Consider the following 24,168-nt stretch of genomic DNA (forward strand, 5'->3'; position numbering starts at 1 on the left):
AACCTCACGGGTCTGAATTTAGTTGTTTTTTCATTGACATACTGTATTAATGCAACTGATCTGAAATCACACAAAAAACATAAAATCCTAGTAGCGTTTTTTTTTTTTATTGTACAGCCATTTAAAAATGTTACAATAACTAAAATGAGAGAACAATCAGGTGTCGCAATAAGAATAACACAAATTATTTGTGCCAGTAAAAAAAAATGTTTGTCCGCCACAAGACAGAGAAGAACACCACAGACCAAAACCCTGTAGGCCCGATAACAGCAGGTGTATCACTTCTCTTTTCCACCTAGAGACAGTGTTTACATTGCAATCTGCCTTTGTGACATTCGTAAGTGCCCTCACTGACACACAAAACAAAACAACGACTACACAACACGCTAACTACACACTCCACGCTGAACGTCACAAATCTCCCACATCTCAAAACTCTCTCTCTCTCTCACTCGCTTGCTGTCTCACTGCTGACTTTAAAAACTGGTGTATTCTTACTATCATAAGCATCGCTTGCTACTGAAAACAAAAGGGGGTAACACAGAGCAATATATTCAGTTTAAGAATTTATGTTCACTGTTAACTGTAACTACGCTCAAAGTGTTAATTCTATCTTATTTTAATAAATAAAACTGTCATATGCAAAACTAGGGTGGCACGTGGGGTGGCAAGAGATCATTTTAGGGTGGCACCACCCACCCCACGCCACCCCACGCCACTCCATGCCACCTTTCTCGATCCGCCCCTGGAATCATGGGCTTGCAGGAAGCCCTTTTATGACCGAAACTCTTAAAGTTAAAAGATAATAAAACATACAATATGTTTTCACCAACCAAATCGATTTGACGTTATTTTTTGAATACATGGCTTATGAGCATGGCGGAGGTCTGTGCTTTTATTTTGAAGGGCTATTACGCTGACGCGGGTATTTACTTCCGGTTAGGGCGTACTTTTCTCATCCATACGTCTTCTTCTGGATGTGCTGGAGCCTATCACAGCTGAGAGGCTGGACAGCAGCCTGTCGCAACGTTATTTATTCGAGTCTTCATTTTTGAACTTTCACAAACAACGATTCTTTCTACCAGGCTTCTTCACGTTTCTTCACTGACCTACGCGACGTTTTATCTGTAAACATTAAATGCTCTCAAAACATACATTGACGCTTTTATTCTGAAAGGTTTAGCGGGAGTTTTTGTGTTACCGTAACTGGGGTAGCGCGAATTGGACGAGCAAGTTTTGAGGACGAGTGAAAGTGCAGCCGAAGCTCGTAAATACGGAGAGAATGGACGGCGCTTCAATTGATAGTTTAATCCTGAAGCTCCACGACGTGAACGGAGTGAAGTTCGGAGAATACAAGCTAAAGAGCGGCCTGCTGGCACCCATTTATATCCACCTGAGGGTGCTCGTGTCCCACCCCGCGCTCACGCACCAGGTAACCACGTGCTGCCTTCATGACTGCAGAACAGAACAGCTTAAAGCGATACCGGACACAGGAAACGTCTGCCGGATGCACCTTTTAAAGGCAAAAGTATCTGTGTAGGCACTCGTCAGTTCCTGTGTAATATTCGTACTCACGTGGTTTATTTCACGGTAATGCAGCAGACACAATGACTGAGTTTCAGGGATCCCCTCCTTTCACGGAAAATAACAGTTAAAACAGATAAGACTGGACCTCTCACCAGCTAATCACTCACTCCAGCCTCAATAATCGTTACAGGAATCAGCAGCTTTCTGAAGCAATACCGCTCTTCAAGTCACTCAGGATAAGACTCATTTATTTAGATTGGCTTTTAATTAGATTTGTGCTGTGTGTTTTATTGTTAATGTATTTTATGTATTTCTGTTTTATATTACTGTGAAGCACTTTGTGGTTTTTATCCTGTGAAAAGTGCTATATAAATAAATTGATTTGATTTGATGAGTGTTTCAAACCATTCAGCCTTAAACAGCCGGTCATTTAACTGTATCAGCTTTTTAACATTTTATTAGAAGTTCATCATCTGCAACACATCACTCTAAACTGGTCTTTTTTTCTGACAACAGACCCAAACTACTGTTTTTTACTTCCAGGTGGCAAATCTCATCTACGAGCGAGTGCAGGAAGAGGGTCTGCAGTTCGACTCTGTGTGTGGGGTTCCTTACACAGCCTTGCCTTTGGCCACAATTATCTGCTCACGACATGAACTGCCCATGCTCATCAGGCGGAAGGAGGCCAAGGACTACGGTGAGCCGCTCTCAGCTGATCAGGTTTTCAAAAAAATAAAAAACAATGCTGCCACTACAGGCTCTGATTAAACTTGCTGTCCAGATGTTTGAAAAACCTGAAGCCTCAGGCAGTACCCCCGCTGAGGTGTGCATGAATACACAGGTGTCCAGTGTAGGCAGACATTAAACTCTCTGAAATCCCAGTTCAATGGTATAGAACCTGCGTAAACCAACCCAAAAAAATAAAATGCAAAGCAAGAAAGTGCATGCTTCATCTTGCATGCTGTATTGTTGGTTAATATTTCATAGTTTGAGAATTACTGTAAGTTTGTCCTTCAGTATTTGCCTGCTGTATCTCTGCTTCAGGAACCAAACGGCTGGTGGAGGGGTCGTTCCGTCAGGGGGATACGTGCCTGATCATTGAGGACACGGTGACCAGCGGCACCAGCATCCTGGAGACTGCCGAAGTGCTCTACAAAGAGGGACTGAAGGTCCAGAATCTAACCTTACAGTAAAGATAATAATATCATAGTTACGCTGTACTGATGTCATCAAGAGCAGCAATACACAAGAATGACCTCTGACATGTTTTTATTCAAGGTGACGGATGCAATTGTGCTAATGGACAGAGAGCAAGGTGGCGTGGAGATGTTGGCATCAAAGGGAATCAAGCTCCATCCCATCATCTCCATATCTCAGCTGCTCCGTGTGCTGCAGGCAGCCGAACGCATCGACGCCCAAACCGCCCAGATTGTCCTCGAGTTCATCCGGGACAACAACACTTTCAGGTACAACTCTCCAGACGTTTTCCCGGTGTAGCTGGTGTGTCTGCTTGCATTACGCTACAATCTAAAAACTGTCTGGTGAAACTGTCACCTTGACTCACTCTCAGGCCCAAGAATGGCACAGACTCTCCAGCCAGCAAGAAGCTGTGTGTGGAACAGAAGCTGGAGCTCAGTTATTCAGAAAGAGCCAAGTTACCAAGTATGTAGTCTTAAATTATTTAGTTATTTCACGTCAAAACAGAGACTGGTGGTGTTTTCACTGAGCTCCACACACGTGCTGTGTCTGCTCTTGCTCTTTTCTTTTCTCATTTTCTGTTCCTTCTGTTGTCTGCAGACATCCATCCTCTAGCATCAAAGCTGCTGAAGATTATGGAGGAGAAGCAGTCCAACCTTTGTGTGTCTGCTGATGTAACCAACAGCGAGGAGCTGCTGCAGCTGGCCGAGTCGCTCGGTCCAAAGATCTGCATGCTGAAGACCCATGCAGACATCCTCCAGGTACAGCGGGATCAACTAAAACCTCAAATCTGTACATGCAACAAACAAACTGATGGTTTTTTTCCATATGTGTTAACAGGACTACACATTAGCCTTTATTCAGAACATGCAAGCCTTAGCAGAGAAACACAACTTCCTCATCTTTGAAGATCGCAAGTTTGCTGACATCGGGAACACAGTCAAGCGTCAGTATGATGGTGAGACGATTTCACACTTTCTTTTTGTCGTGTAAATTCAAGGTGACTTAAAAATGTCTCCAAAGTATTTGAACGCTGTGATCTTCTGTCTTTTCTCCAGGTGGTTTGTACCAGATTTCCTCCTGGTCCCACATAGTGAATGCCCACGCAGTGCCGGGGCCGGGAGTGGTGAAAGGTCTGAGCGCTGTAGGAAAGCCTCTGGGCCGAGGCTGTTTGCTCATAGCTCAGATGAGCTGCCAGGGAACCCTGGCTGCTGGTGAATACACAAAGGCTGCGGTGAGCTCATTTCTGTGTGCTCTTCTTCTAAGTTTGTTTACATGTGCTTTGTGTTCTTTTCAGCTTACAGCTGTTTTGTGTTTTCATAGGTGCAAATGGCAGAGGAGCACTCGGACTCTGTGATGGGGTTTATCTGTGGCTCCAAGCTCACAGAGAGGCCAGAGTTCATCCACATGACCCCCGGGGTGCAGATGCAGGCTGGAGGTAAATCTGACAGCTTTTACTGAACTTTGAGCTGACGTTTCTTTGTTTATCATCATTTTTTCCACTTATATTCATCATACTAAAAGAACTACGAAGTGAGTTGTGAATGCACTGTCTATATGAAATCCACCCTACTGAAGATACATGGATACACAGTGCATGCACTCAGTGGTACATCCCTTGTTGTTGTAACCCGAGGAATCACACACGTCCCATCAGGAGATTCAGAGAGTTGTGTTAACTCGTTCGAGGTTTTTATAAAGTTCAGGCCAAACTGCACCTCAGGCAGCCTTGCACTCCGCTTTTTGCCTCTTTATGGTGCCATGACTCATTTCTAACACAGGGTGGTGCTGTAGTACATGAAACTAGTGCCGCCCCTGCTATTGCTGATCTCCCAAAGTCTGTATCAGTCTCCTCTAAACCTACTTTCCCTTCTCTCGGCCTCCCTCCCCCCTTACAGGAGATTTGCTGGGCCAGCAGTACACCACTCCAGAGGAAGTTATCTACAGCAAAGCCTCTGATGTCATCATCGTGGGACGAGGCATTTTGGCAGCATCTGATAGGGTGGAAGCTGCGGAGTTGTACAGGAAGTCGGGCTGGGATGCTTACAGAAAGAGAGTGGGCCAGAGCAGCATCTAAGTAACTCTCTGACTCAAGTTTCAGAGTGCACCTGTGACGAGGACCTGTGCTTTGAAGGCAGCGTGTAATTATGCACACGCTACCGTTCACTTCAGGTATCACTGCCACATCAGTGTGCAACACTACAGTGTTTGACACTTGGAGCGTGTTCTTGGCAGGTGTGCGTTTTACTGTTGATCTGCTGCTTTAAATGTTTGTGATTCATTCCTTTTAAATTTGTTGCACAACTTGAACTGATTTGTAATCTCAATGTTTTTTCTGATCAGGTTTCAGTAGTTGGTTTTAAATAATGGATTGAGGTCATTCCTCCGGTCTGAGTACTACAGTGACGATTTCGAAATGGAGATTCACTTAAAATAGTGCAGGATGTCTCTTACAGCACGAAAATGACCACATCGTGTAGCTCTGTGTATGTCACAAAACCACCACCCCTTGCATGCTGTTATATCAGTGCTAAAACACTAGATAGAAATGCTACAATATTTTGTGGGGGTGGTGTGACTGTGAGCTCTGTCTCCTGCGTTTGAATCACCAGCCAGCAGGGGGCTCTGTTTGGGGTTTGTTCCTTCTTTCTGGGCTTCCAGGGGTTCTCTCCGACTTCCTCCCGCACTCCACAAACTTGGGATACCCTCCAATCCCTGCGTGACCCTGAATTGGAGGAGAAGAAGAAGAAGAAGAAGGACACTAATAGTTCAAGCTTCAAGTTCAGGGCATTTTTAATTCACAGAGGTTCTTCATTAGTCTTCACGTGTTCACAAACAGCGTAAATCCCATGAAGGAGCCTTTTAACTGCACCTGCGTGTACTGTTGGTGGATTTTGCAGTTAGTCACAGTGCTGAACAAACTGAATGATGATTTAACTCTTGATTTTGGGAAATACTTAATTTTAGGTACTACGGACCCGCTCAACAGTGTTTTAACCCCTGCACTTGTTTGGTTATTAGTTGATTATTAACCTCAGATTACTGTGACTTGGACGAGGGAAAGCTGAATGGAGCTCATACCTGTCTCTATTAGATCTATTGTCTGCCGTCCTTATCGTTTCACATACATAAATAAATGATCTTTATATAAATTTATGACTCTTCTTTCTAAAGACATTAGCTAGCTTGTGCCTTGGAGCCACGGCGGTTGCAGGGCAGGCACTACATGAGATAAAGGAGCTTCATATTAGAGTCAGTAGTTTTATTCTTTTGATGCTTTTCACCTCTGCAGATGGTTTTCACACCACAGGCAAATTCTTTTTCAATGAACTGTAAGAACAGTAACTGTAAATAAGTAGGACGAAGAAATGCATTTCAGGAAGAGGAATCATTCATGAATATGCCATTGTTTAGAGCACAGAGATGATGTTGATGATGATCCCTGTTTGTTGTCCTCAAAGTCGAAGGTGGTGCTTCTGTGACTCTCACGGGTTTTTCCAGTTCCTCTCACAGGTGACGGTTCCTGCATACAAAAGAAATGGTGCCCACTGGTTTTAAACTTCCCCAAGTGTAACTTCACCAATAATAATAATTTAGAAAAGGGTTTCTCTTACTAAGCCATCAAATAAAAGCATGGAAACAGTGTGTGTCATATGGTTATAAAAAACAGGCAAATGCAGAGACTTGCATTTAAATAAAGTGTCTCTTGTCTTAATCATATGTGACCTGGTTGTGGTTACGTTCACCGTCAGTATGCAAAGGCCCATTTTGAGGCAGGAAAAACCCTGCAGATGTCCGTTTAGATTCAAATGTGGGGAATTTGGAGGCCACAATAACACCTTGAAGTCTTTTTGAATTTTTCTTTTTTTGGAAACCACAATGTTTTTTTCCCCATGTGGAAGCGTACGTCGTGCCATGGAACATCACGCTTCTTGTGCTGGCTTTCCTTCTTCCCATAATGCAAACTGCTGTGATGCGCAGTCACCTCGTCACCCATATGATGTCAAAGAATGTCTAGATGGACACAGTCAAACAGTCAGGTCTCTCACATGCCCAGTGTAGGTCGTTTGGTCATGTAATTAAAAACTCTGTGTGTGCTAATATGCACTGTGACACCAGCACTGAGGGTTTCACTGTGTGGTGCTGCTCCTGTGGGATTGTACTGTCCATGCTCTGGGTGTCCATGACCCTTGGCACCGGTTTACCGGTTGTCTTTTCTTGGACCTCTACACTCAGAAAACTAAAGGTGCCAACTGGACCCAAAAGTGGTTCTTTAGACTGATGCCATAGAAGATGCCACAAAGAACCTTTCAAACAATGGTTCTTTGAAGAACCATTTCTTTCAGTGGTTCGTTGAAGAACCTTTAAAGTCACCCCAAAGAACCATCAAGAAAAGGTTCTTTGGGATGCCTTTAATGGTTTTTCAAAGAACCTTTTTTTCAAAAGGTTCTTTAAAAACCATTTTAAAGAACCTTTTTTGAGTGGTCAAGAACAATTTTAAATCTTTCAAAATAAAATGTATCATAAATTGGATCTGAGTACAGTAAAATAAATACAAGCACAGCATAGACATATATCAATGGTTTCGTAGTTACCAAAAGCTAAAAACGCATTTTAACCCTCAGCACAACATCACTACTAATACATGTCACATATTAGTCATTTAAACAGTAATAATTCAATATTTTTACTATACTATAAATAAATATATATAAATACTATATCTATAGATAACGCAACAATTATTACATGTATTAATAACACCTGCAGTTGTTTCAGTTTTTCACAGGTGTTTCCTGTCAGCTGGTCAACCTCACTCAGGTGGACATCCATATCAGCCAACCAAATGACAAGCTCCTCCCTCTGTGCTCCTTCTGAGACAAAGAGCTGAGAGAGAGAGAAACGGGGTCAGTTATAAAGAAGAGAGAAACCCTCCTCAGAAGGTCTGACTCGCATACCTGCAGTCGACCTGTGATGGACTCCAGTTTGGCGTTCACGTCATCCCAGTGGCGGCCGCACTCCCTCGCCAATGCCAGCAGCCGAGTCTGCAGGGTGCCCCTGTTCGACTCCTCCTGGTCAGGCTCTCCAGCTGGATGAGCCGAGGTCCTGCCTCTCGCCGCCTCTGAACACACAAGCACAAATTGCATCTGAAGCAGGGGGTGCAGATTTTTTTTGTTTTGCTATTCTTTTCTAAATCCAGGCTTGATCACGTGGAGGTATTTGGAAAACTTTTCTGGCGAGATTGTTGTCTTGCAGAAAGTCAAATCAAATGTATGCGATACACAATCACTTCACAAGAACACATTATTAAAACAAGTCCAGTTCTTGCCTGATTTTAAGTGAATTCTGCATCAAAACAGGGTAACAGAATTAAAACGAGTGTTTGCAGCAAATGTGAGCACAAAGCCTCACTTTGTACCAGCCTGCTATTACAGTTCTCCTCTATGCAGACAACTTTCCTGTTTTCAAGGCACAACTTGGAGCTGCTGTACAAATCTTATGGATACACACTAAATGAAACAATAGTGTGCACGACTCCAGATTCTGATCCCTCGTCCTAACATGGTCCCAAAAGGCTCACAAAAAACACCATAGCAACAGCAATAAAGCAAATGTTGAGGCTTCAAAATACAAAGTTCATAAACCAATGGCTGACATGGGTTTTATCATAGGGGTGATAAATATATAACATATTGTCGTAAGACTAAAAGTATAATACGGATTTTAGTCTGAGAGATTTGATGTTCATTCGCCTGCAGGTGCACTTTACCTGACTGCTCCGCTTTCCACAACGTTTTGCACATCACTATCTAATACAGGAAGTAGGTGAACTAAAACAAGTCATCTTTCTCTGTGAGAGGACCATATTAATGAAACCAACCCCAATGACACCATAGAGATCACTAAAGATGCTCCTGCTGCTTTTCTTCCTCCTCATCCTAAGCTTCCTTCTCCTTGTCCTCGACTTCCATCCCACTGTAATTCAATCAAAGGCTAAGTTCACACTGCAGGCGAAAGCGCATCAAATCCGACTTTTCTGACCCTATGCGACCCATATCCGATCATGCTATGACAGTGTCAACTGTACAAGTTCGATAGTTTTAAATCCGAAATGGGTCACTTTCGTATGTGGTCCTGAATCCGACACATATCTGATGTTTTAGAAAGCGACTGCTGTTTGATGGTCAGGTCGCATTAAATCCGTCTTTTACGTCACTGACACAAGACAGACGCCAACTATCAGCGCCAGAGAAGACGACGTGAACGCTTCCTGTCCATCCAGTGAAACTGTTGAGAAGACGACGTTGGAGAAACGTGAACATTTTCTTTGTACTGTATAATCTGCAGCTATCCTTTGAAGCAGCGCTCCTCTAAAACAGCAACAAGGGTCATTATTAGGCCAAATGTAAATAACAAAATAACTTTATAACTTAAAGCAAAATTGGGAAACGTAAAGTCCGAAACAAGTCTTTATATTAAGGTGCATCAGTCAAACTGTTGTTCTGGGTCTAAACTGAGCGCGTTGTGTGTGACGTCTTCTTTTGCGCATGCAAATAGTATAGTAAATAGTAATATTTTATTAAAATTTCAAACTAAAGTACAGTATTTGAATGTGTGCATTGTGTCTACTGTTTGTTAACTGACAATATTCATAAACATCTTAATAACAAATTCCATATTCTATTACCACATTATTTGTGATCAATGGGTTGGCGGGGTTAGGGGTGTGTGTGTGTGTGTGTGTGTGTGTGTGTGGGGGGGGGGGGGTCTTTAGGCTTTGGCCCCCACACCTGCCACCAGTATATTTTTAAGCAAGTATTTCTAACTTTTAATTGAATATTCAGTTTCCTACCATCTGCTCTTAAAGGGTAACCTGAGGGAGGTAACCCACCCTCCCACTTCGCACACACATGCACACAAACAAAACACAGTAGAATTCACACACAGTAGAATTCACACACAGTAGAATTCACAGACTCATTATAGTGAATAAATATTTATGCCATTTTACACCATCAAACTTAGACAGCTAAGGATGAAGAACCTTTGGTTCTTTAAAGAACCATTTGTAATAGCTGAAGAACCATCTACAAAATAAAAAGGTTCTTTGACGTAGGATGGTTCTTTAAAGAACCACGAAGACATCTGAAGAACCATTTAAGAACCATAATGTTTCTGAGAGTAGTGGCAAGTATACAAGCAGTCCTCATCAACCACTGAATCTTACAAACCCATAACACAACTTAATGTGTTTTGTTAGTAATACCTTTTAAATACCTTAATTTTTAATACTTTCTAAAGCAAATTGCTTATCAGTGTGAAGCAGCCTTATTAAAGAAAAGCCTTGTGGTGTCAAATTTTCTCTATAACAGCCACAAAAGATAAAAGTCTTTCCAAGGATCTCTCCTTTTAACCTATAGAAACATGAAAATAGGAAAACAGGTTTATCACAAGATCATAACAAGGAGTTAAAACTAGAGTCCACAGCAGAATAAGCTGTTTGACATTGGCAGAGAAGATTTAACGAGGTTTTCATGGGCACAACCTACATACGCAGCTCTGCTGCTCAACCAACAAATGCATTTTCCCACAAATGTAGCTCCATTAAAGGGGAAACAAACAGACCTTCCAACAGTACAAGATTTACTGCCAAGAAGCAGTTACAGCAAAGAAATCATCACCCAAACACACACTTCACTACACACTTCCTCACTTTTTATATCATAAATTTATATCAGTGCACTTTGTATTGTACAGGTGAGAGCCTATAATATTATTCAGAGAACCTGGATGATTACCTATGAGGAAGAACTTGGCTACAGAGGGTAGAAAAAGGTCCCTTTGAACAGGAAGCCTCTGAAGGGTAGCCATCTGCCTTTCCAGTGGAGTGAGAAGAAAGCCGTGTGAATAGAAGAGCACTGAGAGACAACAACATGAGAATAAACAGGTGGGTGGGCTGGTAGGGACAGTTCAGCGATATAGATGAGCGGGAGCTTTAGTACAATAATCCAAAATCATTTGTATCTATTTTTTTCCTGACGTTGTAGTTTTCAGATTTAGATATACTGGACTCACTGAAATATCTGAATGAATGAATACATCTAAACACTAATATCCTTTCCAGTGTTCTCTTTGGGTAAATGTGTATGAAGATATGTTTCCTGGTGGATTTCCCACCAAATTTAAACACCAAACTTTTCCTCCACTAACTCTGAGACGATTTTCCCTCAGAGTTACAGAGCAAGGTGTGTCGCTCTGCAGCAGAAAGTTATTTGCAAGGCAGATAATATGAAAATGATTCCCACACGGACGCTGAATGAGACAAAACGAGCAGGTTGGCAGGTAGCTACGTTACAATGAGCCCTTTTACAGTTCAGTGCAGGCACAAAGGTCGTTGCCCGGCACGGAGAAGAGGAGGGAGGGGGGGCTTTGGATGGAGAAAAGGCGTTAGTAAGAATAATTCATTTTGTGTGGGTGTTTGGTGTGACCTCCCATCAACACACACACACACACACACGTAGAGACAACCCTCCCCCTTTATGTCAATATTGGATCAGAGTAACGCACCATGCGACAGGTGTCTGTGCCTGCCCCGAGGATCCACTTTGAGGGGTGGAGAAAGGAAAAGAGTGAGCCAGTGGAGAGAGAGAGCGTGTAGAGGTATAAAAGGTGAGGTCTGAGGCTGCGCCTGCTATTATTTCTTTGCTTCTTCTAAAGGTAAGCTTTGAAGCTCCTCACTCGTTCCCTTTCAGAGAATCCATTCTGACAACTTTTGCTTGGTGCTGTAACTTTTTAAAATCTTCTCCTAAAGGTTGAACATGAAGAAGCCAGCTGATTTATGCCCATCACATCCCTCTCTGGACCGACTTACGCTGTGACCTTTCCCCGTTTGTCCGTATTTGCTTCACGTTGAGCCTCACGTACAATACCTGAAGATGAAGTTTTGTTCGTTCGGCTCGCGTTACGCAGGTACGGGTTGGCAACCGGAAAAGGCACAAGGATGACTTTTAGTTAGGGAAGATCACTGGGAAGCCTTTAAATGAGACGAATGATAATGTTGTTTCCTGCAACCAGTTCAAGGTGTTTTCATTGAATGTCCCAAAGGGGTAAGGACAGGTAGCTGAGTCAAAGTGTGGCCTTTGTTTTAGTAACTCCAGGGTGTTGTACATATCACTGAACAGGTAGATTGTCTCATTTGCATACAGCTGGCAGCAGGCAACGCTCTAAAGAAAGCAGTGGCAGCAGAAGCAGCTCACTACCTGACTGAACAAGTAACAATCATTCAAAGTCTGACGGGCAAAGACTCTTTTGTTGCCTCTGTGTTTGTTTAGAAAGGAACAAAGGTGCTCTGATGCTATAATAGATGTTGCAGTTTAAATCTGACATGTACTGTATATGTCTTTTCTTTTTTTTTTACTGAAAAAGTAAAGATATCTAAGTAAGACTATGTATCCCAGACTCAACTCAATCCACATGTTCTGTCAAAAGCAGCCGCCTTAAACAGACACACCTGTCTGCTCACAGCAGCAGTAACAGCGTCAGTGACACACGCTATCACTGCTGCAAACGTGGGTAACTGACACTGGGACTGGGTCCAAGTAATAATCACTCACTGTTTTTTTTTGTTTTTTTGGGGGGGGGGGGGGGGGGTCAGTCAGTGGTTGAACCTGTCTTTGTGTGTTTGCCTAAACTGCCCCAGAGTGACACGAGTACGCACGGAGAAGGCTGACATTTACAGCGGCAGGGATCCGTAATTCCCTTTAGTGCTTTTTTTGATAATCATTTTCCTATTGGCACATTCATGATGACAGAACGTGTTTTCCACTGGAGGTCTGTATGTCACCATCCATCTCTTACGTCATAAAGAGAGACTGCAGGCAAGCACCAGAGAGCAGAGAGATGGGCTTAATGGGACGTTATGTTAGCCATTGACTAAACATTAACCACACACACACACACACACATGGCAGACATCTGATAGAAGCCATCTGTTATTTAGAAACTGTGATGCATTATTAAGCCACCCCAATCCTAATATTCATGTTTTTGTTATTTTGTCTTACACTGAACATTATTTACACCTTTGTAGCATAAAGTGCTGTTTTGATCCACAAGCCTGAAGGCAGAGCTATAAGCTGTGCCCTGGGTGACGAATAAAGAGCTAAAAACACAAATTTTTATTACATATTTAAAAAAAAAAGTTTACACATCTAGTTCAACTATAGTATCCCCCCCCCCCCCCCCCCCAAAAAAAACCCCCTAAATCTACCAAACACTTAATTAAAACATACAAACTTTGTTTAACATCAGAGAAAAATGCATTGAACCTTAATTATACAGATACAGTTGTATATTCTTTCTAGGATTTCTAGGACTTCCTTGTGGCTCAAATGTTAAAGACTGTATAATTTTGTAATTAAGCTCTTTTGTGCTCCTTTTGCTATATTGTCCCTGCTAAATAGCACACACTCCTAATAAACTCCAAAAATACCTCATTTTTGCAGGATGGCTTGTGAGCAACATCATGAGAAAGCCTGTCCTGCATGTCATTCTTTACCTGAGAGCCTATTTGCCTCAGCTCGAATCGCCAGTCAATATTTGTTTAAAACCAGAGGAAGGGTAAGCTCACACTCCTCAGTATCCTGGTTACCTTGTCCCGACTGGTCCTGCTGCTGCTGCACCCTTCCAAGCAGCTCCAGCAGCTGCATTAGTTGCAGGTAATTTGTTTAGGAGTCACCGTGGAGGCCGGGCCACCTGGCTGGAACGAGTTGAAATAAACATAATGCCACAGTCATGAGTTTGGACCTGTTGGTTTTATCACCAGCGGCTCCCTCACTAACATATTTCCTCCACAGAAGATGAAGGAGAATTTTATTTGTATCACAAATGCATATTGTGTAAGACGACGTTACTCAGTAGCTCAGTCCTGTTATTGCTCCTCACGATGAATTTAGTTTTTTACTGAAGATTTAAAGCATGTTCGTATATCATGTAGCCCCTCACTCATGTTGCTAGCAGTTAGAAACAGTACTGTGAAAAAGTATTTGCTCTTTTCCCCACTGATAATTTAATTTTGCATATTTGTCACATTTACAAGTTTCAGATCAAATAATTTGTAATATAATTATTAGTTATTAGCTTAATGAGTCCCCATTAAATCAAGAAATCACTTAAACAGAAGCTGTCTAACAAAGTGAAGTAGGCCATAAGAACTCAAAGAGCAGCACATCATGCCACAATCTAAAGAAACAGCTGAGAAACAAAGTCACTGACACCTGTCGGTCTGGGAAGAGTCACAAAGCCAGTCTAATTCAATTCAATTTTATTTATATAGCGCCAAATCACAATAAAAGTCGCCTCAAGGCGCTTCATAGATACAGAGAAAAACCCAACAATCATATGACCCCCTATGAGCAGCACTTTGGCGACAGTGGGAAGGAAAAACTCCCTTTTAACAGGAAGAAACCTCCAGCAGCACCAGGCTCAGGGAGGGGCGGGGCCATCTGCTGTGATTGGTTGGGGTGAGAGAAGGAAGACAGGATAAAGACATGCTGTGGAAGAGAGACAGAGGTTAATAACAGATATGATTCAGTGCAGAGAGGTCTGTTAACACATAGTGAGTGAGAAAGGTGACTGGAAAGGAAAAACTCAATGCATCATGGGAATCCCCCGGCAGCCTACGTCTATTGCAGCATAACTAAGGGAGGATTCAGGGTCACCTGGTCCAGCCCTAACTATATGCTTTAGCAAAAAGGAAAGTTTGAAGCCTAATCTTGAAAGTAGAGATAGTGTCTGTCTCCTGAATCCAAACTGGAAGCTGGTTCCACAGAAGAGGGGCCTGAAAACTGAAGGCTCTGCCTCCCATTCTACTTTTAAATACTCTAGGAACAACAAGTAGGCCTGCAGAGCGAGAGCGAAGTGCTCTAATAGGGTGATATGGTACTACAAGGTCATTGAGATGAGATGGGGCCTGATTATTTAAGACCTTGTATGTGAGGAGCAGGATTTTGAATTCTGGATTTAGCAGGAAGCCAAAACAGGAGAAATCTGCTCTCTTTCTAGTCCCTGTCACGACTCTTGCTGCAGCACTTTGGATTAGCTGAAGGCTTTTCAGTGAGTTTTTTGGACATCCTGATAATAATGAATTGCAGTCGTCCAGCCTGGAAGTAATAAGGCTTTGTGGCTCCAGTGAACAGTGCTGAAGCTTTCCAGGAGCTCAGAGAAGAGCCCAGAACAACATCTAAAGAACTTCAGGCCTCACTTGGCTCAGAAAGGGACCGGGAAAAAATATCCTCCGTGGGAGAGTCCAAGGAGAAAAGCACTGCTGATTTTTCTGCCAAAAAACATCTGGATAATCCCCGAGACTCCTGGGAAAATATTCTGTGGACTGACGAGAAAGGCTGAACTTTCTAGAAGGTTTGAGTTCCGTTACAACTGGATCAAATCAACAGAATTTCATAACAAGAACATCAGAGCAACAGTTGAACATGGTGGTGGTTGTGAGATGGTCTGTGGCTGCTTTGCTGCTTCAGGACCGGGACAACATGGATTCTGCTCTCTGCCAGAGGAGTGGGCCACCAGTTTGTGCCCTGAAGCTCAAGAGCACTTGGGTTATGCAGCAGGACAATGATCCAAAATTCAGCACCAGTCTCTTATGAAACATCTGGCTCAAACAGATACGTACTGACCACGCTGTCCTGCTGAACAGTGAGCAGTTACTGTAGGAGAGAAAGGGAATATGGTAGCAGTTCACTCAGTTTCAAACAGTGACTGTTGCAAATGGAGGCTTTCATTTGACTAAAAAACCTAAATAAATGAAAGATTCACTTGTACCAGAATAACTGGAAAAGGTTGGAGGAGGAGAGAAATACCTGCTGATAGGACAGCACTTCATAGTGCAGCTGGACAATGATCCAACCCAAGAGTTCATCAGTGCTTTACAGAAACTGAAGACAAATCTGAAGACATGGAGACACACGCAAATAAGCAGCAACTGAAGTAGGCATATAGTAACGTTCATGGGTTTAAGAATTCATGCATTCATGCAAAGGATGAAGTTTGTCCAATTACTCTTGAGCCTCTACACATAAACAGGCTTTATTTTGGAAGACTTGATGAAATGATTTTGGCTAAACCTGGAAGGCTGCACTTCAATCACAGCTTGATTATCTGATATAAAACGTGGTGTGCTGTGCAGAAGCAAAGTTACAAGAACGATGTCATCGACTAAAACAGCTGTGGAGCTAGGCTACCTGTCAGCATTACTAACTGTGTCTCACATTTTTTCACCTCGAGCCCACTGTGGCATCTTTGTAAGTCCCTCCTTCTTTCATATCATCTTTTCAACGTACAGCTTGCTGGGTCTGAATGTCAGGGTGTCTTGGAGAGTTGGTGCATGTGCCAACCTGGCACACCTTACTACATTACTTCCTTGACTTACTCTGGGGCTCTGCTTGTACCTGCTTGCTGTATCATTGTTGGTTAAGCTGACTGGTTACCGTCCACCTGGGTAAGTTTGTCTGCCCAATCAGAGTAACACAGATAACATGCAAATATGCTAACATTAGTATCTACATTATGCCACTCTGTATCTCACTTAAACTGTTAGAAATAAATAAATGAAATGTATTTTACCTGCTGAGAAAGTTACCATGTTGGTAACGAGCTTACTTCTCAACCTGTAGATCTCTACACCTCACACCTCCACTGTATGACATTCCTATATTTCATACTTAATTCAAGTGGCTTACACTAATGCAAGCAAACAAAGGTCAAAGCAATCTGAAACTCTGACCAAGCTGCTTGTAATCGCAGCTTATGGTGGAAACTTTCAGGCCTTCTTGCTTGAAAAAGCCCTGCCTACCAGACATGGGTCATATTTTCTTATCTGAACATACAATTTCCTTTAAAATACACCATTTTCAGGCCACCTCATCTGCAGAGTCTGTGTGAGAGGAAGCAAACATTAGCGCACAGCAAACATAGTATTTGAATGGTACTCAGCATGTCTGCTGGAGCTGCTGTTTATACCTTTGCAATTTACTTTGCAGTGTATTTAAACACGTGCGTGAGTTATTCTCTGTAAATGTTACTAACTCATTCACTGTTTTCCAGTATTGATCCGCTCATGCAAATGCCCGAGTGAAATGCCCAAGCACATGTATCATTAGCATATTTTTAGGCTGTTCTGGAGTCATCCTGTTGTTACAGTTACATCCTGTTTTGCTCTTCCTCATGTTTTGTCCTGATCCACAGCGCAGTAAGTGCTGCATATAGAAAAAAAGGGGCAGCTACAACATTTTATATTGACTTTATGAATAAAACTTCACTGGGCTTGTCTGTTTCCTAGCTGCCTCTGCTGTGACCCTCTGCAGGGTTATACTGTATTAGTGCTATTAAGACAAGCGTTTGTGTCTGTTCAGCAGGAACATGATTACATTTGTGCCGTCTGCCAAACTGCTCAGTACTATCTGTAAATGGATGAGCGGAGTGAGGGGCTGCGTGTATGTGCTGCCTGTAGGCTATGTGCTGTTTCCTCTGACAGTTACTGATAATGAAAACTCATGCAAATGCCCAAGGCCTGTTCTCTCGCTCCCTCGGCTGGTCCTTGCCTCGGCTCTGTCGTGGCAGGGTGAGTGTTAATATTTTAAGTCCTCAGTCTCTGAAGAGTTGGCTGAACAAGCTGCTGGGTTTCTATTTTGAACTCAAATAAAAGAAAATGAGTTTTATCTCAGCACTTTGTCTAACTCCCTCAGGCAAACTTGCTTCTTTTGTGTTTGATCTGTCTGCTCAGACACCTGAATGATAACAGCAGCGTGCGCGCGTGAGCCTGTCGTCACAATTTAATCGTAATTGTCTACAGAAAACAATTACTATATATATATATGTATTTTTTTTATTTTTTTTATTTATTTTACCGTGTAAATCAACTACTTGGATGTCCCTCCTGTCAGAGCAGCGGGGGCAAGAGGAGGCGTTACAGCAGATGTCCTGTTCACATCATCCTCACCTGGATTAGTCTCCAGGGTAACGTTCCACCTGAAGGAGGGCATTTATTCAGGGCAGTGTGTGTGTGTGTGTGTGCGTGTGTGCGCAGGTGCGTTCACTCACTATTCAAATAGTCCATACTCAAATTGACCCAGAAAACAAGCAGTGTTAATACACTCAGGGACAGACATCTGGAATATAACATTATACTCCAAAATATAGGTACTGATCTATTTAAATGTAGATATGTTTGAGAAGTTATATTTAAATATTAAACTATGTGTTTAATATCTATTTTTGCCATTAGTTTCACAAACGTCACTTTTATCCCAATGCAGAATGCAGAATTGGAAGGACAGGGCTGGTAAACGACACTGAAACATTTATTTACACTTTCCCAGTAAATACTACTCCTCGCTCCATCACGCCCCTCGGTGCCTCTGTTTAATAGTAAAAAGGACCGTTATACCAAGCAGTTTGCTGGTGCATAAAAATTACCACCAGAATCTACTTCAATTATTTAAATTATTATTGTTATTATTTATTATTTATTATTATTTTGTTATTTATTTAATTATTGTTAAATAAAAAAACACACGTGGATGTGTGTTAATATTGTGTAATACCAAATTTAAGCCTCAGGAAAGCGTACGTGGGGGTGGTAGCTGGCACCGAGTCCTGTGAAATAATCAAATGTTCCATGACCTTTAGCCAGCAATGCAGAGCGGTCATCAGATAATAGCTCTCAGTGTATTTGCCACCGATATTTTGCATTTGACTGGGTGAATGAATGAAGGGGTGAACTTGTGACCTCTGCCAATCACGGGTCATTGTGGGATCTGGAAGAAGCAAGCGTTTCCTTTGATAAAAGAGGAGGAGAAAATAAAATAAATATATCCTCTGTGTACTACAGTACTGTGCATATCGTGACTCATCGTCTTAACTAATTTCATGACGGTTATTTTATGATAATTGTGTTTGTCTTTCACTCTAAACTAAGCTTCATGTTAAACTTTCTTTCTGTGTTGCCAGTGTGAAAATATCATTTGAGCAAAGATGAGTTAAAGCGGTTAAACGACATCACTGTGTGCTGTGTAGCTGGTGCAGCTCGTAGCCGCTTAGACAAACCATTTATAAGTTAGCAGAGGCAGCGCTGAAGCTACAGAGGAGAGGGAATTTGCTTTGACGAACTATTATTAAACTTGACCCACAGCCAGTCAGCAGAGCAGAGCTATCGTATGACCAGCAGGAAGAAATGAATGGATTTGTTATACAGACAGATAAGGATTCAAAGTAGAACTGTACTGTACTGGCTCTGAGCTGGACTACACTGCCCCTCATGTATGCAAATCCCCACCAGCTGCATTTAACAGGGAAATAAGGTGTGTGTCAGTGTCAGGTTTGTGTTCATAGGTAAGGATATATCATTTATTTTACCTCGGTTTTAGCGTGTTCGGGTACACCGGGTCATTATGCTTCAAAACTGAACAATTCATATGGATTTTGTGCCCAAAAGGGAGGCAGGTCCCCACAACATGTCTGTGTAAACAGTTCATGATGTAGTATGTGCGCCTGCACACAGAGCATCTGTGTCTTTATAAGCCTTTCCTTTCACCTGCCATCACCTGCTCTGAAGGCAGGCTGGGTGACACAGGCTAATGCACACACACATGTGGAGTGAGGGGCAATGAATGGGCTATCAGCAGACAATGAGAGAGCTGTTTGTACAAGTAAGCAGCACAGACACACAGCGTGTACCCAGTCATAGCAAAATGAGCTCTTTACTGTATGTTTAGTGAGAAAAGAGGAATATTTACTCCTCCTCTTCCCACACAAACTGGAAAGTTTTCACTGAATTAACCGGAGAAACGGACTCAACTAACTGTCAACCTTAATTCATGATGTTCACTTTATTATGTTTGCCAGCTTCTGTGTAATAACCATTTTAGCCACTAGATGTCACCAATGATGAAGGAAAACTCAACCGCTTCTTTAATCATTGTTGTTATGATCAGGTGTTCAAACCTGCAAAAATGTAAATGTAAGAGATGCACATGGACAGGTGATGCCTGTAGGTTTAACGTGGTCCGCATGTGATGAACTGTTCAACAGTTTTCAGTCAGCAGTGGAGCTGTTAGACAAATAAAGACAGACAGACAATAAAGCCTGTTCTGTTAATAAGAGGTGAAAAAGGTATACAAAGTACGTTGAGCTTGTTTTATTTATAACATTAAATGTCAAAGGCCATTCATACACATTTTTGGAGCTTCAAAGAATAAAAATAAAAATAGGAAAAATGGGGCAAAACATGCAAATATAATTACTACATCTGTAATACAGCTTTGATCAGTATTGTTAAAAAGCCAGATGACATTTAAAAGTAGAATAAACCTGAATAAGTTTCTTTTTTCAACAAAACGTACAACATAACCGTTTAGATCATGTTTGTTCTTCAGTGTACGTCAGAATGCTCATGTAGGTGGACTCATCAGCCTAAAGACAATTTCTTTATGTGTATGATGTGTATGATACACCTCTATGTGTGTTCTCATTTGTATAATTAAAACTGTGATTTGGTCTGATCCTAATCTGAAAAACAAAGCACTGCAGTTTTTACTACAGCACTTCACCCTCCAGTTCCTTCCAGAGCCGGAGGAAAAGAAAGAAAAACATGTCCTAGATGAAAGTGACACATGTCCTGGGCTCAGTGTGCGGCATTCCTTGGATCCTTTGCCACCTCGAGTTTAGGATCCAGTTTACCTACTGCAAAGAGTGAGGGGGGGGGGGGGGGGGAGGGGATCAGCTCCCAGAATGTGTCTATTGTCCCGCTACACCAATCAAACTGTTGTGTCAGTGCGTTGCCATTGTATAGTCCTGGGTCAGGTTGCCACTGACCGTGGCTGCCATATTGATGACTAAGTCAGTTTGGGGCTCTGAGGACAATGGTGCTCTGGAGCCTCCACAAAGCACGAGGCTAATGCTCCCCTTTCAGCCGGCCCGCTCAGCTGCTGAGTGTGCAAGGCTGCTGGGCAAATGGAGTGGCTCGGGTCCAGGGGGCCCAGCCCTATAAAAACACAGGCGAGGGTCTCTCCCCCGACATTGATTATACTGGATCTGTCCCACCTCAGTACCGTCTGTAAGTATCTCAGCACTGCCTCAGACTTAGCTGCAAGAAACAGTGACGGTGACAGCTTTGTGTACTAGGTGGAAGCGACAGGCAGCGAGACGCTCCTCACACTGTGGCTTTGGTAGTTAGTCTATTACAGACGCACTTTGTTAACATTAAAGAACTTTATCATGAGGACAGCTGTGTATTCCTATAATAAGCTGGCAAGATGATGCCTTTCGGGTGTGCTTGTGTGTGCCTTTTAAAGACAATGCAGGCGTTTATCTGAGTGCAGTGTTGTGTGCTTTTCCACCACAACAAAATCAAACGAGCCAGACTAGAAAGAGATGAAACTTCATAAGCTTTCACTCTGATTCTGGCTGGAAGTGGTTCTATCTGCCACGCTGGAGTCTCACGGTGCAGTTTATGAGCTGGAAACGTGGTTGCTGATTGAATCTCCATCTGATTGAATCTGTGCTTTAAGGAAATGGAAAAGCAAAGAATGAATGGAATTTTTCACTTGTGACACCTTTGGAGAGTGAGCTAAAAATAGATGCAACAAATGTTTTATTTTTCGCCAAGCTTCCAGATAAAGATTGCAGTTTTAGGATAATTTAGAGATGTGCCTGGCTCGCTGACGACCTCTACCCCACTGATTGCTCATGCTACCCGGGGCTTTAGTTGTGATTGTGTGATGGTGTTATTCCTAATCTGTTTTATGCTGAGGGTCTTTATTAAACTCTGTACGTTGTTCAGAGAGTAACCCCCGAGGGAGAAGCAGCAGCCATGAACACTCAACAGATGGAGCAGATGGGCCAGTTTAAGATCACAGTCTGGGAGGAAGAGAACTTCCAGGGAAAGCGCTGTGAGTTCATGCTGGAGTGCCAGAACATCATGGAGAGGGGCTTCAACAAGATCCGCTCCATCAAGGTGGAGAATGGACCGTAAGTGAAAGACACATTAAAGCTGTTTATACCTGTAAGCGCATTATGGATCAGCACTTTTTCTTTTTATATTTCAGTAGCAACATCTTGTACATTCATGTTTGTTCTCTTGAAATTTGAATCTCACTGACCTGAAAAGGTCGGACTAAAGCAGACAGGAGTCAAGAAGTGGAGCAGACAGAATAACAAAAACTCTAAATTATAACCTGCGCTGTTATTAGTTTGCTGCTTGGCATGTACTGCTTGCATGTGTGTGTGCGTGTGCATGCATCCAAGTGTGTCCCTGTTGTGATATGAGTTGGCTGCGTGCAGCTGCTGGCTGTGACTCGTGATCAGATAAAAAGGCCGGGGTGGGCACAGCCCGGCAGCGGCGGTGGAGGCAGGAGCAGTATCTAATGTTTGCTTTGTGCTCTGCAGTCACAAAAGGAGCTGCATGCTGCTTTTGTGAGCGCTGGACTCTATTGTTTAAGAAGGACGACAGTGTCAATATCATTGTGTTGTGTATTTAGTCGTCCATTAAAAGTTTTTATTGTTTAGTGTTCTTTTTTTTTTTATTTGGGGTTTATTCTGTCGTTTCCAGCACATTTAACCTCAGTGTTTCTGTCTCTTTTCTCAGCTGGGTGGGTTATGAGTACCCTGAGTTCCAGGGACAGCAGTTCATCCTGGAGAAGGGAGACTATCCTCGCTACGAGGCCTGGAGCGGAAATAGCAGCTACAGAACCGAGCACCTGCTTTCCTTCAGACCCATCAAGTGTGCTGTGAGTCCCTCCTCCTTTTCATTTATCTGTTTTCTCTTTTTATCAATCAGTCTTTGTAAGCGGTCTGTCTTCTCCACGCCTCCTGAGACATTAACCTCCCTCCTTCTTCTTGTGAATCCTGCAGATGTGTTTGCATATATTTATTTTAATGCATCACTTACAGGCTACTCATCCTGTGACGCTTCCTATCCTGTTAGCTTTAGAAATGTATTTTTTAAAGGTCTCTTTCCTTGTCTGTTGTTCCTTTAAAATAAATATGGAGCCATAGGTTCTATATGTTTTCTAATCAACCCTGAATAAAACCCTCATAGTTCTTAGCATTAACGTCCTCTTTATTTCTCTAATTACGTACCAACTATAATGTAATAAAACAGCTTCTAAATGAGTTGTTTGCTTCTCTGCAGAACCACAGTGACAGCAAGGTGACCATGTACGAGTGTGAAGACTTCCAGGGCCGTAAGTTTGAGCTGTGCGATGACTACCCATCCCTACAGGCCATGGGCTGGTGCAGCAAGGAGGTGCCCTCTATCAAAGTCAACTCAGGAGCGTAAGTTACACGTTTTTCTCTGTGTTCAACGTCTTTCCTTAAAATAAACAACACGTGCACGTGCTTTTACTTACATATTGTGCTCTTATTTTACTCAAGTTAGTTTTTAATTTAACACGCTGCTGCAAAATATAGCTTGACGAGCTGCACAGTCTCCTGACTTTGTGCAGTGTTATAAAATATATGAAGGCTCAACCTTGTAATTGCACTGAATTTACCAAAGTGCATTAAACTTTAAAGACTAGCAGAACCCAAAGATGCTTTACTGAATCCTTTGATGTGACCTCGACTCTAACCCTCCCTCCTTCTTTACAGCTGGGTTGCCTACCAGTTCCCTGGTTACCGTGGCTACCAGTACATCCTGGAGAGAGATAGACACCAAGGCGAGTACAGAAACTACAATGAGTACAGCACCCAGGCTCACACCAACCAGGTGCAGTCCATTCGTAGGATCCAGCACTAAGCCTCCACACTGCCGGCCTGACCCCACCTGAAAAAGAAACCCCTCCCCATAATCGCTCTCTCAACTTGAACCCTGGACAGATCGCTGTCACAGAACAGTAGATGGACAAACTCTTTCTATCACTCTGTGGCTCTGCATGTATGGATATCTAAGTACCTACTTCTACTATCATGCTGAAGCATGTTCTTGAAATTCTTGAAATAGGAAATAAAGGCTTTTCTTCAAAACTAGACACTGTTTGTCGGTATTCTTTTTCTTTTTCTTTTTTTTTACATGAAAGTTTATCAACCCAAATAGAATAAATGGAAATGAAGAGCTCAGAGAAAGTGGCTGTAATACTCGACTTCTACTAAGCTATTAATCTGTACCTGCAGTTAGACTGCAGGTGTCCAAGCATTGCAAAACCTTTGTAGCTCTATGAAGACGTTGTTCTCAGAGGCAGGTTTTGCTTTGTGTTTATTTGAAGTGCATATTTGGCCTTTCAGTGAACATCCCTGGAAAGATTTGATTCTGTTAGGCTTCAGGATGTATAATGTTGTTCTTGTCATACTGTATTCTTATTTCCAATAAACAAGAGCACAAGATCACTTTGGTTTCTATTATTTGTTTTTCAACTGTTTGAGGCACAGTTTGGCAAA

The 24,168-nt window shown here is 42.4% G+C and overlaps 2 protein-coding genes across 2 annotated transcripts; both read left to right on the plus strand.

The window, feature by feature from the left end:
* Positions 1-947: 947 nt before the first annotated feature.
* umps (uridine monophosphate synthetase) lies at positions 948-5,876 on the plus strand. Its single transcript, XM_026145626.1, has 10 exons — positions 948-1,432; positions 2,071-2,224; positions 2,572-2,696; positions 2,806-2,993; positions 3,098-3,189; positions 3,325-3,485; positions 3,565-3,682; positions 3,783-3,958; positions 4,048-4,162; positions 4,623-5,876. The coding sequence occupies exons 1-10, from the start codon at positions 1,283-1,285 to the stop codon at positions 4,799-4,801; spliced, it is 1,458 nt and encodes a 485-aa protein (XP_026001411.1). The 5' UTR covers positions 948-1,282; the 3' UTR covers positions 4,802-5,876.
* A 14,890-nt stretch (positions 5,877-20,766) lies between these two features.
* cryba2b (crystallin, beta A2b) lies at positions 20,767-23,762 on the plus strand. Its single transcript, XM_026145693.1, has 5 exons — positions 20,767-20,848; positions 21,575-21,762; positions 22,379-22,520; positions 22,925-23,067; positions 23,383-23,762. Exons 2-5 carry the CDS (start codon positions 21,605-21,607, stop codon positions 23,528-23,530), a joined length of 591 nt encoding a protein of 196 aa, XP_026001478.1. The 5' UTR covers positions 20,767-20,848; positions 21,575-21,604; the 3' UTR covers positions 23,531-23,762.
* Positions 23,763-24,168: the final 406 nt, after the last annotated feature.

This window comes from Astatotilapia calliptera, chromosome 16, assembly GCF_900246225.1.
Source record: "Astatotilapia calliptera chromosome 16, fAstCal1.2, whole genome shotgun sequence".
Classification (NCBI taxonomy): Eukaryota; Metazoa; Chordata; class Actinopteri; order Cichliformes; family Cichlidae; genus Astatotilapia; species Astatotilapia calliptera.

Excerpts from the sequence above, each read along its gene's own strand:
- cryba2b (XM_026145693.1), top strand. The coding sequence starts at position 21,605 with ATGAACACTCAACAGATGGAGCAGATGGGCCAGTTTAAGATCACAGTC. Across the intron at positions 22,521-22,924 it reads TCAGACCCATCAAGTGTGCT|AACCACAGTGACAGCAAGGT; the intron begins GTGAGTCCCTCC and ends GCTTCTCTGCAG. Across the intron at positions 23,068-23,382 it reads ATCAAAGTCAACTCAGGAGC|CTGGGTTGCCTACCAGTTCC; the intron begins GTAAGTTACACG and ends CCTTCTTTACAG.
- umps (XM_026145626.1), top strand. The coding sequence starts at position 1,283 with ATGGACGGCGCTTCAATTGATAGTTTAATCCTGAAGCTCCACGACGTG. Across the intron at positions 3,959-4,047 it reads GTGAATACACAAAGGCTGCG|GTGCAAATGGCAGAGGAGCA; the intron begins GTGAGCTCATTT and ends GTGTTTTCATAG. Across the intron at positions 4,163-4,622 it reads GGTGCAGATGCAGGCTGGAG|GAGATTTGCTGGGCCAGCAG; the intron begins GTAAATCTGACA and ends CCCCCCTTACAG.